The sequence below is a fragment of the Pipra filicauda genome, unplaced genomic scaffold (assembly GCF_003945595.2).
Source record: "Pipra filicauda isolate LSUMZ 115617 unplaced genomic scaffold, ASM394559v2 scaffold319_size1146426_pilon, whole genome shotgun sequence".
Taxonomy (NCBI): Eukaryota; Metazoa; Chordata; class Aves; order Passeriformes; family Pipridae; genus Pipra; species Pipra filicauda.
This window is the reverse complement of record NW_024104442.1, coordinates 177,857-191,132: the sequence shown is the minus strand read 5'-3', so window position 1 is coordinate 191,132 and position 13,276 is coordinate 177,857. Positions and strand designations below refer to the sequence as shown.

General features: G+C 67.0%; 3 protein-coding genes across 3 annotated transcripts; 1 reads left to right on the top strand and 2 right to left on the bottom strand.

The window, feature by feature from the left end:
* The first annotated feature begins 198 nt into the window (after positions 1 to 198).
* On the top strand, positions 199 to 2,488 carry JMJD8 (jumonji domain containing 8). The gene is made up of 9 exons (XM_027737992.2): positions 199 to 284; positions 391 to 474; positions 872 to 920; positions 1,002 to 1,098; positions 1,170 to 1,238; positions 1,313 to 1,432; positions 1,506 to 1,573; positions 1,731 to 1,865; positions 1,956 to 2,488. The coding sequence occupies exons 1-9, from the start codon at positions 199 to 201 to the stop codon at positions 2,034 to 2,036; spliced, it is 789 nt and encodes a 262-aa protein (XP_027593793.1). The 3' UTR covers positions 2,037 to 2,488.
* On the bottom strand, positions 2,274 to 6,217 carry STUB1 (STIP1 homology and U-box containing protein 1). The gene is made up of 7 exons (XM_027737991.2): positions 5,949 to 6,217; positions 4,857 to 5,055; positions 4,596 to 4,761; positions 4,364 to 4,454; positions 3,833 to 3,889; positions 3,597 to 3,713; positions 2,274 to 3,223 (listed from the first exon to the last, which is right to left on the bottom strand). Exons 1-7 carry the CDS (start codon positions 6,210 to 6,212, stop codon positions 3,098 to 3,100), a joined length of 1,020 nt encoding a protein of 339 aa, XP_027593792.1. The 5' UTR covers positions 6,213 to 6,217; the 3' UTR covers positions 2,274 to 3,097.
* Positions 6,218 to 7,083: 866 nt separating this feature from the next.
* Positions 7,084 to 13,056, bottom strand: RHBDL1 (rhomboid like 1). The gene is made up of 8 exons (XM_027737962.2): positions 12,925 to 13,056; positions 10,717 to 10,875; positions 10,256 to 10,480; positions 9,407 to 9,555; positions 9,210 to 9,322; positions 8,860 to 8,960; positions 8,111 to 8,171; positions 7,084 to 8,036 (listed from the first exon to the last, which is right to left on the bottom strand). Exons 1-8 carry the CDS (start codon positions 12,961 to 12,963, stop codon positions 7,765 to 7,767), a joined length of 1,119 nt encoding a protein of 372 aa, XP_027593763.1. The 5' UTR covers positions 12,964 to 13,056; the 3' UTR covers positions 7,084 to 7,764.
* Between the last annotated feature and the right edge of the window lie 220 nt (positions 13,057 to 13,276).

The window sequence follows — 13,276 nt, the reverse complement described above, 5'->3', positions numbered from 1 at the left end:
CCCCGGGGGCCTGGGGACCCCACTTTGTTGTTACCCCCTTACGCGAGGAGGCCCCTTTAAGCCTTGATAAGGGCCCCACATTTCTGTTGCCCCTTTAAGCCGTGAGGTGGAGCCCATTTCATGTTGCCCCTTTAAGCCGTGGCCCTCACCAGGCGGATGTGCGCGCGGTGCATGCCGGGGGTCGTAGTTCCGGTGGCGATGGCGGCGCGGCTGCTCCCGCTGCTCCCGCTGCTGCTGCGCTGGGCCCGGCCCGTCCAGGGCACCGCCCCGCCGGGCGGCGGATGGTGAGCGCGGGGGGGCTTCCCCGGGCCAGGCCGGAGCATGGGGAGCGCGGGGGGGCTGCCCCGGGCCGGTCCCGGTGCCGGTGCCGAGCGCAGCCTCCCGCTGCAGGCTGGCGGGCTCGGTGCCGGAGGAGGAGCGCTGCACCGTGGAGCGGGTCGATGCCTCCCTCACATACTCCCTCTTCCTGCAGCGGTAACGGGGGACCCGGCGCGGCCCCGCTAGACCGAGACATGGGTCCCGGGGCGGGAACAGTGCCCGGTGCACCGGGCGGGATAACGGGGAGGGATCGGGAGGGTCGGAGGGGCGAGGACCCGGGGAAGGTGGTTGGAGCCGGTCCCAGTGCCCCGGGAGTGGTTTAGAGCCTGTCCTGGTGCCGGTTTAGGGCCAGTCCCAGTGCCCCAGGGATGTGTCGGGGTTGGTCCCGGTACCCCTAGAGCCGGATTGAAGCCGGTCCGGTGTCCCGGGGATGTGTTAGGACCGGTCCTGGTACCTCCGGGGGTGGGTCGGGGCCGGTCCCGGTGTCCCGGGGATGTGTCAGGGCCGGTCCCGGTGCGTCGCCCGGGCGGGACCCCGCTGGATGCTCCCCCAGGTTCGCCTTCTCCCGGCCGGTGATCCTCGGCGGGGTCACGGACAACTCGGTGAGTGCCGGGAGGGTCCGGGGGGACTCCGGGGAGGTCACATACCCCCCGTGCCATTCCGTCCCTGTGGTCCATCCCCAGGCGTTCCGAGCCCTGTGCACCCGGGAGAAGCTGCTGGCGGCGTTCGGGCCGCTCCCGGTGCGGCTCAGCACGGCCAACACCTACTCGTACCGCAAAGGTGAGGGGGGGCCGCGCCCGGCCCGGCGGGGCCGCTGCCCCCGCTCACCGCTCCCGTTCCCGTTCCCGCAGTGGATGTGCCGTTCCAGGAGTACGTGGAGCGGCTGCTGCAGCCGCAGGACCCGGCCCGGCTGGGCAGTGGTGGGTGCAGCACCGTCCCGGCCCCCCCGGAACCCCCCGGTCTTCACCGGGCTCAGCCTCCCGTGTTCCCCCAGACACCCTGTACTTCTTCGGCGACAACAACTTCACCGAGTGGGGCCCCCTGTTCCAACACTACGTGCCCCCTCCGTTCCGCATCCCGGGCACCAGCCCTGCCTACAGCTTCGGGATCGCAGGTGGGCACGGGGCGGATCGGGGGGGGGGGAAATCGGGGGGTCTCCCCAGCACCAACCCCCCGTTCTACCGCAGGCTCAGGCTCCGGTGTTCCCTTTCACTGGCACGGCCCCGGTTTCTCCGAGGTGATTTTTGGCAGGAAGGTGAGAACTGAGCCCTGAGAGAAGGATTTGGAGGGGCGAGGGAGAGCAACAAGCCCCCTAAGGGGTGTCCCTGAACACGGGGAAGCCCTGATGGTGCTGAGCCTGAGGGGCTGGAGGGGAAATTGGGGGGGCGGGGTGTTTCCTCGGTGTTTTCCAGCGCTGGTTCCTGTACCCCCCGGATAAAACCCCCCACTTCCACCCCAACGAGACGACGCTGGCCTGGCTCCAGCACACGTACCCCACGCTGCCCCCTGCCCAGCGCCCGCTCGAGTGCACCCTGCGCCCCGGGGAGGTGAGTCAGCACCCAGGACCCCCGGGAGGGTGGAGGGGACCCCACACAGCCCAACTAGAGCCACGGGACCCCCCGTGCTCCCTCCCGCAGGTCCTGTACTTCCCTGACCGCTGGTGGCACGCGACACTCAACCTGGACACCAGTGTCTTCATCTCCACCTTCCTTGGGTAGGGCCAGGAAGGACAAGGATGTGTCACCATCATCCTGGACACGGCAGGAATTCCTGCCACCCTCAGGGAAAGGCAACTGGTTTGGGGACCAACTGCCTGAGAAAGTTCTGGTTTTTACTGGTCTTTTTCCTCCCCCTTGGATTAAAGTTGTTCTACTGTAGCCATTGTGTGTTGCTACATCCCCCCTCCCACTGGCTCCCGAGCCAGGATATCCCCAGAAATCACTGCTGTGAACCACTTCAGCTCCTTTTCCACATTTATTGCTGATTTTTTTTTAATTATTTTTATATATATATATTTTTTAATGGACATTGGCAAACTTCCAGGGGGTGCTCAAAAAGCCAGGCAGGCTGTGGGCCGACCAAAATGCTGGAACCTCAGTTGGATACAGATTTGTTGGTTATTTTTTGTGGTGTTTTTTAAGGGATTTAATTAAAGGAGTAAGAACCTTAACCCAGGTGGTTGTTTGCAGGGAACCACAGGCGAGGGGAGGTGGGAACCAGCCCCTTCCAGCCCTAGGGCTGTTGTTTCCTGGGAAAAGCCAGAGGGTGAGTTGGTCTCACCCTGGCAAGTGGCTATTTACAGGGAAGAGGACCCAGCCCTGGCCAGGCAGAAGGTGGAAGGAGGAGGAAACAACTATATACACAGGGAGGGACTGGGCTCCAGGTGCTCATCCCAGCGAGCTCCCTGTGGCACTCCCTGGAGCAGGACACTCTTTGGGGACTGCCAGCGGCCGTGGCCGAGGGGGACCCTGCTCTGTGAGCCATGGAGATGATAGTGAGGCCACTGCTGCTAAGGCAGCCTTCTCCCGACCCCCAGGCAGGTCTTGGAGCTGGAGAGGGGAGCCCAGGGAGCCGTGGTGCCCACCCAGCCACTACGGGAAGGGGAGATGGTGACGTGCCCTCGCCTCACGCTGGGTCTGGGGCAGCCGGAACGGAGGGGGAGCAGCCAGGGAACAAGTAAGGCATGGTGCCAGCCTGGGGAGCTGTGCTGGGGCACTCCAACACTACCCCAACCCCTCAGTTATGCCCCCCCAGGCCCCTCAGTAATTCCCCCAGCCCCTCAGTAATCCTCCACCCAGCCGTTCTCCGAGATGAAGGCGTCGATCACCTCCTTCATGGCGAGGTTGGGGATCAGCTGGTCCTGGGTCAGGGGACTCCGCGTCACCGGGTCGAAATGACCCACGCGCTGCAGGGAGGAGCGGGTGGGAACCGGTTACTCCACGTGCCCGGGCTCAGCCCTGGGCCACAGGGACCATTGGCATCTGCCCTGGCATCCGGCACGGCAGCCAGGCCTCCGGGGGGAAGGAGGGACAGCCCCCTCTGAAGGTGCCTCTCAGCAGGATGAGGGCAGGTCAGGGCACAAGACCCCGGCCAAGAGCCGCCTCTGCTTTGGGCAGGGCCTGGCAGCACCTGCTCCACAGGGAGCTGCCCTGGCACGTAACTGGGAACAAACCCAAGGAGCCTGCAGAACCCTGAGCTGGGAGCTGCCTTCCTGCCCAGGCAGGAGAGGAAGGCAGGAAAGGTGCTGGGAAACCCCCCTGCCCCTGGCCCGGTGGTACCTGGAGATGCTCCTCGATGTCCTTCCTGTCGTAGGTGATCCCACTGGGCGTGATGCAGGGCTCTCTCATCAGCTCAAAGCTGATCTTCCCGCACAGGTAGTCAGGGATGTCCCGCTTCTGGCTCGAGAGAGGCACAGCTGGGTCAGGAAGATGGACTGGGAGGTGGTGCTGGCTCAGAGGGGGAAGCAGGGAACACGGCAGGGGAGAGATGGGAGCGCAGGTCAGGGCACACTCACCTTCCTCTTCTCATCCACCTGGGAGAAGAGCTCGTCCATGTCTGCCAGGTATTTGTCCTGAAAGAAAAGCCCTTCAGGACAAGGACACCCCAGCACAAATGGGCTACCCCAGGGAGAGCCCCCAAGCCTCCCACCCATGGGAGCAGCTCCTCGGCCCCTCTGCCCGTGCAGCTCCCAGCTGAACCTGGCAGGAGTGATCCAGCTTAAAACTAACCTTCCTTCGTGGGGCTATTTTTATCAGGGATTAGTCCCCAGCACCCAGACCCACATGTGGCCAAGAGCCACTGGTGTTCCCTCAGGGAACAACAGGCCCAGAGGCATCACTACTGCTGGGCTGGGACAAGAGGTGAGAGAGCAGGGGCAGCTGTCACAGGGGGACACAAAAGCACCAGCCACAGAATGAAGGCTGAGGAGCTGTGCTCTGTCCTGGGGTCTCTTGGCTTTCATCTGCACAGCCGCAGCCCTGGCTTCCCTGGCTACAGAAGAGCCTGGGGATGAGCATGAGGATGGGATGAGGAAGCCCCCACTCACGTGCTTGGCCTCGATGGTGGCCAGCTGAACTCGGCTCCGGCTCTCGTCCGTGTTTTCTTCTTGCTGGGTCTTCCGGCACTCGGCCAGCTCCCTGGGACAGAGCAGAGCAGGAGGATGGAGGGACACTGCCGCTCCCTTCCCTGCTGTCCTGGAGGGCAGAGGCGCCTCACAGAGACCTGTGACAGCGTGGTGATACTCAAAAAGCCTTTACTGGTGCCCTGTGCCCTGTTACCTCTCCTTCTCCGCCATGATCAGCTTGGTCAGGTGGGAGTGCAGCTCGTTCTCCTGGTTGATCCGCTTCTCCTCGATGCTGTTCCAGCGTTTCTTCTTGGCGATGCGCAGGGCGCTGGGGATGTCGTCCCCGAAGTTCAGCCGCTGCTCCTTGGCCAGGTTGTAGGCTGGGGAGAGCAGGGCCATGTCAGAGCCAGCACCGGGTCCCTGGCACCACCCTCGGCCCTTTCCCACAGGCGGAGGGGCCGCCGTGCCCGCTCACCTCTCTGCAGGTTGGCAATGGCCTCGTCATAGTTCTCCATCTCCAGCTGGCACTGGCCCAGGAAGAAATGGGCCTTCACCGACTGCCCGTCCAGCTCCAGCGCCCGCTTGCAATCTGCCAGGGCCTTGTCGTGCTGCTGCATCTTCAGGTAGCACAGGGCCCGGTTGGTGTAGTACACGGCCACCAGGGGGTTCCGGTTCTGTGGGGACAGCCCCATGTCACCGGGGATGGCAGGGACAGCCGGGGCACTCGGTGACACTGTCACCCGGGCAGGGACAGCCGGCAGTGCCAGTGCGGGCGTGCAACCCATGGGGAGGTGCCTGGATGGATTGGGGACAGGCTGGGCCGGTCCCCATAGGGCAACCTGTGTCCCTGCCTCCAGAGGGGACAGTCCCCACCAGCTGGGGGGGCTGGAGCACCCCGGGGGGGGGCCCTACCCAGCACAGCCTGGGGATGGAGCAGGGTGGGGGCACCCTGGGGGTGAGTGGAGAGTCCAGCTCAGAGAGAGTGGGGGGACAGGCTGGGCTGGGAGGTGTCCATGCCCGGGGGGGGGGGCTAGGCCAGGCCTGGGGGGCATAGTCCAGGCCCAAGAGGGAGGATCCAGGCCCAGGAAAGTGGTCTAGGTCAGGAGGGGACAGTGTCCAGACTAAGGGGGTCCCATCCTAAAGGTATCCAGACCAGGCCCGGGAGAAAAACATTGTCCAGACTAAGGAGATTCCATCCCGGGGTTATCGAGGGCAGGGCTGGGGAGGTGTCCAGGCTGGGGGAAGCGGGGTCCCATTTCGGGGGTGTCCCATCCCCGAGGGTCCCGTCCCGGGCTCAGCCAGGCCAGGACCGAGAGGGTGCCCAGGCCAAGGGACATCTCATCCTGGGGTTATGGAGGCCAGTGCAGGGCCCGTTCCGGGGGTGTCCAGGCCAGGACCGGGCCGGGGGGGAGGTTGGTGTGTCCTGTCCCCAAGGGATCCCATCCTGGGACCATCCAGGCCGGGGTGACCCACCCCTGAGGGCCCATCCCGGGGGTACCCGGGCCAGGCCCGTGGGGAGGGGGGCGGTGTGTCCCCTCCCCGCCGATCCCGTCCCGGTAGGACTCACGATGGCGCGGCCGTAGCAGGCGGCGGCTTCGGGGTACTTGCGGCCGCCGAAGAGCCGGTTTCCCTGCTCCTTGTGCTCCTGCGCGCTGTGGCTCTTCTCGGGGCTGGCGCCCCCCGCGCCCCCCGCGCCCGGCCCCGCCGCGCCGGGCCCCGCCGCGCCCTCGCGCTCCTCCTTGCCCTTCATGGCCGGCGCGGCCCGGCCCGGCCCGGCGGCCGCGGCTCCGCGATGGGCGGCCCCGCTGCGCTGCGCCCGCGCACTGCGCATGCGCCACCGCCGGGGCGGGGCCGTGGGAGAGGCCAGCGGGGAAGGGCGGAGCCGGCGGGGAAGGGGCGGGGCCGGTTCGGCAGGGGAGGGACAGACAGCGAGAGGGCGGGAGTTGGAATGTGGGCGGGGCTAATGTGGGGGGCGGGGTCTGACGGGGAGAGGCGGGGCCTACGAGCGGAGGGGCGCGACCAGTGTTTGTGGGCGTGGTCATATGGAGGTGGGCGTGGTCAGAATGAGGTGGGCGGGGCACGGTTGAGGTTTATGGGGCTGAAGGGGGGCTGGATGGAGCGGATTGGGGGGCGCGAGGGGGCTTGGGGGCTGTGGGAGTGCGAGGGGGCGGGGGAGGGGTTGAGGATGGGATTTCAGGGGGATGTGGGCTGACTGGGGGCTTGGGGAGGGGGTGCGGAGGAAGGTCGGGGGATCGGCGGAGGGGTGGGAGTGAACAGAGGGTCGTGGGGTGCACAGGGGCTGTTGGGTGCCAGGGGTTCAGCGGGGATGTGGGGGCACGGAAGGGTGTGGGGTTGGATGAGGTGAGGGCTTGGGGGCTGGATGGGGGTGTGTGCAAGGCTGAAGTTTGGGTGCGTGGAGCAGGCGGGGCTGGATGCGGTGGGGGGTGGTCTCGGTGCTGCAGACAGCCCCCCAGCCCCACACCCCCACACACACCCGCGCCCCCCCGCGCTGCCAGCCCCGCGGGGCTCGGCCGGGTGCCGCTCCACTTATCCCAGAGTTTTCTGCTCCAGTAAGTCCCGTGCCCGGCTGTGACCCCCCCGCCACCGCCCACCCCGGGGCCAGCCAGCCCCGGCGCCCTCCCCGCCTCCCACAGGGATGGGGGGCACGCCCAAAATCCCCCCCAACAGAGACACACGCCCCAGCAGTGTGCAAAATATTTATTTATACTCCAAAAAGATCGGGGGGGGGTCAGAGCGGGGACCCCCCCTGCGCCCCCATCCCGTGGCGAGCCCCCCGCCCCGGGGAGGGCGCTGGCAGCAAAGCGGGGGGCCGGGGCGCGGGGAAGGGGGGGCTGCGCCCCAAGGGCACTGCCGAAACGAGTTGTGCCGGTCTCAGCTGGTTCCTGCCGGGCTCTCCCCATATCCTTTTTTTTTTTTAATTCCTCTCTTTCTTTTATTTATATTTATTTTGGCGTAGAAAAATAAATCGCTCCTATTTTGGCACCAGTCCTTCGTGTGAAAGTGCAGGTCCTGGGGGGCAACGAGTGTTGGCCCCCACCCTGGGAAGGGGGTACAGGAGCCAGCGAAGGGGTCCCCACACTCGGCTCCTTCCGGGGGGCACATCCCGAGCCCTGCGGGCACCCCGGGGGGGTTTGCGATGCCAGGGCAGGGCTGAAGCATCATTTGGGGTGGGGGTACAGCGCAGGGGGTCGGCAGGTACATTCGGGGGGCGCAGCCCGGGGTGGGGGGCGACGCGTTCTGTAGCACCGAGGGGGCAGGCGGGCGGGGGGTGGCCTGTCCCCATGTCACGCGCGGGGACCCCCCGACCCCTCCACCGGGCCTGGAAAACAAACCAACCGAAGGGCCGGGGCGGGGGGCGTGGGCTATGGCGGGGGGGGGATCTGTGCTCCCAGCAGGTCGTAGGCGAAGATGTTCCAGAAGACGGCGAAGAGCAGGAAGGTGCCGTAGGAGAGCAGCAGCACCCACCAGCCGCACTGGTCCTGCAGGCTCTCCTCGTAGCTGCGCAGGATGGTCAGCCCCATGCTGATGCCCACGATGGCCCCCGCCAGGTGAGCCATGAAGGACGGCTGCGGGCCCGAGGCCGGCAGCGGCGGCGAGAACCGGAGCCACACGGCGCGACCCACCTCGGAGCTCACTGCGGGACACGGCAGGGCTGAGCCCACCCCGCCCGCCCCTCCTGCCCGCGGGGGATCGGGGGTGGGTACTCACTGCACACCAGCGCCAGCACCATCCGCAGCAGCTTGTAGGGGCAGCGCATCCCGGCCCAGTTCTGCGGGAGAGGGACGGATGGATGGATGGATGGATGGATGGATGACTGGACGGACAAGGGGCTGGCACCAGCGATGACCCAGCACCAGGGCGTAGGCTGGTGCCATACCCCCAGTGCTCCCCGTGGAGTTCCTCCACGTCCCTGCTCCTCCCACCCACACCCACCCCATGATGCCACCCAAGGTGCTCTCCCCTGTAACAGTGTCCCCCCCCCCGATGCCACCCCACAGCATCCCCCCTCAGCATCCTCAGTGTCACACCATGCTGCCCATCCTACGGTGCCACCCACCCCATGGCACAACCCCCATCAGTGTCACACAAGGACACTGACACCCACCCCCGATGCCACCCCACAGCACTTCCCCCCAGTGTGACACAAGGCTGCCCATCCCACAGTGCCACCCACACCATGGCATCCCTCCCTAATGTCCCACCAGCCTTCCCACCCCACAAACAGCTCCCACCCATGCTGTCGCCCAGTGGTATCCCCCACCCAATACTACAGCGTGCTGCTCACCCTACAGTGCCACCCAGCCCCAATACCACCCCATGGCATCCCCCTTGATACCCCTAATGCCCCTCTCCCTCCAATGTCACACCATGACACCCACCCTCCAGTGCCATCCACTCCATGGCACACACCCCCCATGCTACCCCCCTCGTGCCCCCTGTGCCCCCTCCCCACTGACCATGACGACGTTGGCGAGGTGGGCTGAGCAGAGGGCGTAGACCCCCCCTGAGCCCCCGACCAGGGGGGCCCTCATATCAGTGATGGAGACAGTCAGGGAGCCTGGGGGCACAGACAGGGCTCAGCACGGAGCCTCACCCCCACAGCATTAATTAATTACTGTCCACATTAATTAATTAGAGGCTGCATTGCCCCCCAGCCCCCTGCCAAGTGACTCTGGCACTGCAGGGTAGTACCCAGCAAAGCCCTTCACCCTCATCATACTGGGGGTGCACCTCCCCGTGCCCTCCCTGGGGCTGGAGACAGATGGGGACAGATGGGGACAGATGGGGACGGCCCCCCAGGACCCACCTGCCAGGACCCCGGCCAGGTAGAGGAAGCTGATGCGCAGGATGCCGTGCACCATCTCCAGGGGCACCCCGATCATCAGCTGCAGGAGGGCGTTGAACCCCAGCTGCTCCAGCCTGCCCGGGCACAGGAGGGGGGCTCAGCCCGTGCAGCCCGTGCAGCCCCCGGGGTGTCCCCGGTGGCCCCCCCGCAGGACCTACCCCACGTGCATGAACATGTAGGTGAGGAAGCGCCAGGCCCTCGCCCGGTGCCCGGGGTGATAAACCAGGGGGCTCTTCATGTACTCGGGGTGGTAGGTCTGCAGCACCCACTTGTTCAGCCGGGCCCCGTAGCAGAGGAACACGATGATCTGTGACAAAGCCCACGGCTGTCACCCCCCAGCACTGCCAAAACACTCCCCCATCCTTCTGTCCTGGGCTGGAGGCACCTGGCCCCTTCACCCCAGGTCTGAGACCCCAGAGGATGCCAGGACATCACAGTTGTCACCTGTCCCCTCTGCTCTGAGTCTGAGCCTCCCATGGGCACTGGCAGTAGAACTGGGGTCACCCATCCCCTCTTCCCTTGATCTGGGTTCCACATAGGGGCATGAGGACATAACAAACAGGGTCCCTCATTCCTTCACCTCAGATCTGAGCCCCCCAAGGGCACCAGGCCATCACAACCGGGGTCACCCATCCCTTCTGCCCTGGGTCTGAGCCTCTGTATGGGCACTGGCACATTACAACCCGGGCCACCCATCCCTTTACCCCATATCTAAACCTCTCCATGGTCACCAGGACATCAGAATGGGGTCACCCAGCCCCACTGCCCTGGGTCTGAGTCCCCCATATGGGCACAGAGATGTCACACCCAGCGTCACGCGTCCCTTCAAGTCAGACCTGAGCCCCCTAGTGGGCATCAGGACATCACAGCCAGGGTCATCCATCCCTCCTTCACTGCAGATCTGAGCTCCGAATCTCAGAACCAGAGCCACCCACCCCGTCCACCCCGAGTCTGAGCCTCGCCGAGGTCACCGGGACACTTGGGCGGGGCTCGGCCCTGCCCCGCACCTGGGTGAGGGTGACGGCTGCCATGAACACGGGGGGCGGGCAGGTGCGGTGCTGGTAGAAGTACCAGCGCCGGTCCATCTCGCAGGGCAGGATCTCGTAGGCCACGTAGCGGACGAAGCGCTTGTAGAAGCCGAGGCCGGTCTCGTCCAGGAGGACGTCGCGGGGCAGTGCCCGCTGCCCGTTGGCGATGGCGCGTTTGAAGCTGCTCGAGCGCTTGCTGCTGATCTGCGGGGAGAGCCCGGGGGGCCGCGGGGGCCGCGGGGCTTGTGGCCACCCCCTGCCCAGCCACCCCCTCACGCCACAGCCCGGACGAGCCACCTCAAGGCCGTGCCACCATCCCATGCCCCTGAGGGACCACCGATGTCTGCCCCCCTCCCCAGGGGCACGAGGAGGTGCCCAGTGCCCACCCCGGGCTGGCACCCGGCCGCTCGCCCCCGTCCCCGCGGCCCCTCGGCACTGACCAGGTCTACCAGCTCCTGATAGCAGACCTGCCCCTCGTCGTTGCCCTGTGCCAGGGCCACCAGCATGTCGAGCTTGGCGGGGTCCAGGGGCAGCTCATGGCTGTGCACCAGGCTGGCAAACGTCTCCACCCCGATGAAGCCGGTGTTTTCGGGGTCGAGCTGTGGGGCACGTCAGGGGCGTTACTGGGATGCCGGGGCTGCGACTCTGTGGTTGGCTGGGGAGACCACCCGGTGCCCCTCACCGTGGCCTTGTGCTGTTCCATAACACCAGTCTCTGCCTCTGTCAGGGACACTACAACCTGCCCCCCCTCCAGACCCCGCGCCATGTGGGTGCCCCGTGTCACGCGGGTGCCCCGTGCCGTGCCGGTGTCCCCATCTCCCCGCGGAGCAGCCAACACTCTCCTACTCAGTTATTTCTTGCCGCCAGCAGCCTGCCAGCCAGGAAGCCACCAAGCTAAACACACGCGCAGCCCTGGCACCAGCCTCCTCCTCCTCCACCTCCTCCTCCTCCACCTCCTCCTTCTCCTCCTCCTCCCCTGCTCCTCCCGTCGCCCTTGCCGCTGGGATTCACCACACCCTGTGCCGGGGCACCCTCTGCCATCCTCGGGGCTCCCGGAGTGAATTGGGCATCCTGAGCCCTCCAGGCACAGCGCACCACAGGGTACCCAGCACCACGGGGGACCCGATGTGGTCCTGTTCATGGAGACAAGGAGCCCAGGGTGGCACAAGGAGGATGGAGATTGGGAGGGGGTACCCATGGTTGGAGCACAGGGTGGCTGGGACCCTGAACCCCACAATGACCCTGAAATTGTGTTAGGTTTGCTCCTTGCTTCTGCGGGGAATGAAACAGAGGAGAGGAACCCCGTCCTCATGGGATGGGCAGGAAGGGGAATGCTGGGGGAATGGGGTCACATCCACACCAAGGTGGACACCCCGCCCCTCCAGCACCATCAGGGAACAGCCAGAGCCTCTTTCCCGAGAAGGGTTTGGCTGCCCCAGAGCAGGGGGCAGGGGTGGGACACATGGAGTGGGATGCAGGGTGGGATGTGTGAGGTGCAGGGTGTAGGATACAGGTGCCGGCAGTACTTGCATCCTCAGAGAAGCCACCAGCCCATGAGAGCAGCCCCAGCCGTTAGGATTTGGGAGCGTCCTGTCCCCTCTGCCCCACACACGTCCCCCACAGGTGCCACGTGTGTGTGTCCTGCTGGGACCTGGCACACGCTGTCCCCATGCTGGCACACGCCGAGCTCACTGGCCTCAGGAGCCCCGGCAGCAGCCAGGACGCCCCTCTCTGCTTTTAGGGTGCAACTCCCCACACCCCAACCCCACTGGCCCCCTATGCCCCTCCCTGAGAGGGCTTGATCCCCAGTCCCCCAGCCCCCTGATCCTGCTGGGCTCCCCCAAGTCCTGCTGTCTCCCAGGAAAGCTGCTGCTTATCCCCGAGCTGCTCGGGGACACATGGAGCCCCAGAGCCCGAGGGTGGGGTGACACGGGGGACAGCACCGCAACTCCCGGGCTGGGGGACTCAGCCAAGGTCATGGAGCCAGCCAGGGGTGAGGGGGAAACAGTTCATTTCCCTGATCCCCAGTAAATTCTGTCCCCATGCCCAGGGGAGAGCAGCCAGCTGGGTCCGGGGTGGGTGGGGATGCAGGGACGAGCCGGCGGAGCTCAAGAGGGGCTCCTGGGGGCTGGCGGTCAGCGGGAGGTATTGCCTCGAGCCCCCATCCTGCCGCGAGCGCCAGGATGCCCCACGCCAGGCAGCGCTGATGCTCCACGGCCCGATCCCGCAATCAGGTCACGGGGGTGGGTGCAGTCCCCCGCCTCGCCGGGATGCCCGATCCACGGCACGCCCAGGGCCCCATCCTGCACCCAGAGCCCACGGGCGGCGCCGGGGCTCGGTGCCCAGCACCCCCCGTCCTTGAGGGTGCAGCGGGCAGGATCCGGCCCGGGGCTGGCGGAGGAAGAGGCCACAAGTGATCCGAGTTACGCGTTCTCGGCGGCACGGGGGGGGCGGGTCCCCCGGGGCGGTGACGGGGGGCAGCGGGGGACGCTGGCGGGGGGTGGCACGGCCGCGGTCGCCGCCCTGGATGGGCAGCGTTGCCCGCTGCGCGCCAGCCGAGCCCGGTGCGTGCGAGCATCTCCCCCCGGGAGCGATGCCCGGCGCACCCCCCCCCCGAGCGCAGCCCGGTGCCCCCCGGGCGGACTCACCTGCTCCTGGATGAGCTGCAGCAGGGAGCTCCTGTCCATGCACCCGGCGGGCGGAGGGCTCCGCCGCTCCCCCGCGCCCGGGGCCGGCGAGCCGGGCAGGGGAGCGGCGCGGGCGGCGGGGGCGGCGGCGGGGGCGGCTCTCCCCGCCAGCCCCGCGTTGCGGCGGGCCCGGGAGCGAGCGGCGAGCGGCGGCGCCGGGAGCCGCCGATGGCAGCGGGGAGACGGCGGCGGCGGGGGCGGGCGCGGAGCCGAGCGGAGCCGCCCCCGCCGCAGCGCGCGGCGCAGCGCCCCCCCCTTCCCGCACCCCCCGCCACCGCCGCGAGGGGAACCGGGACCCGTCCCGCCCCGCCCC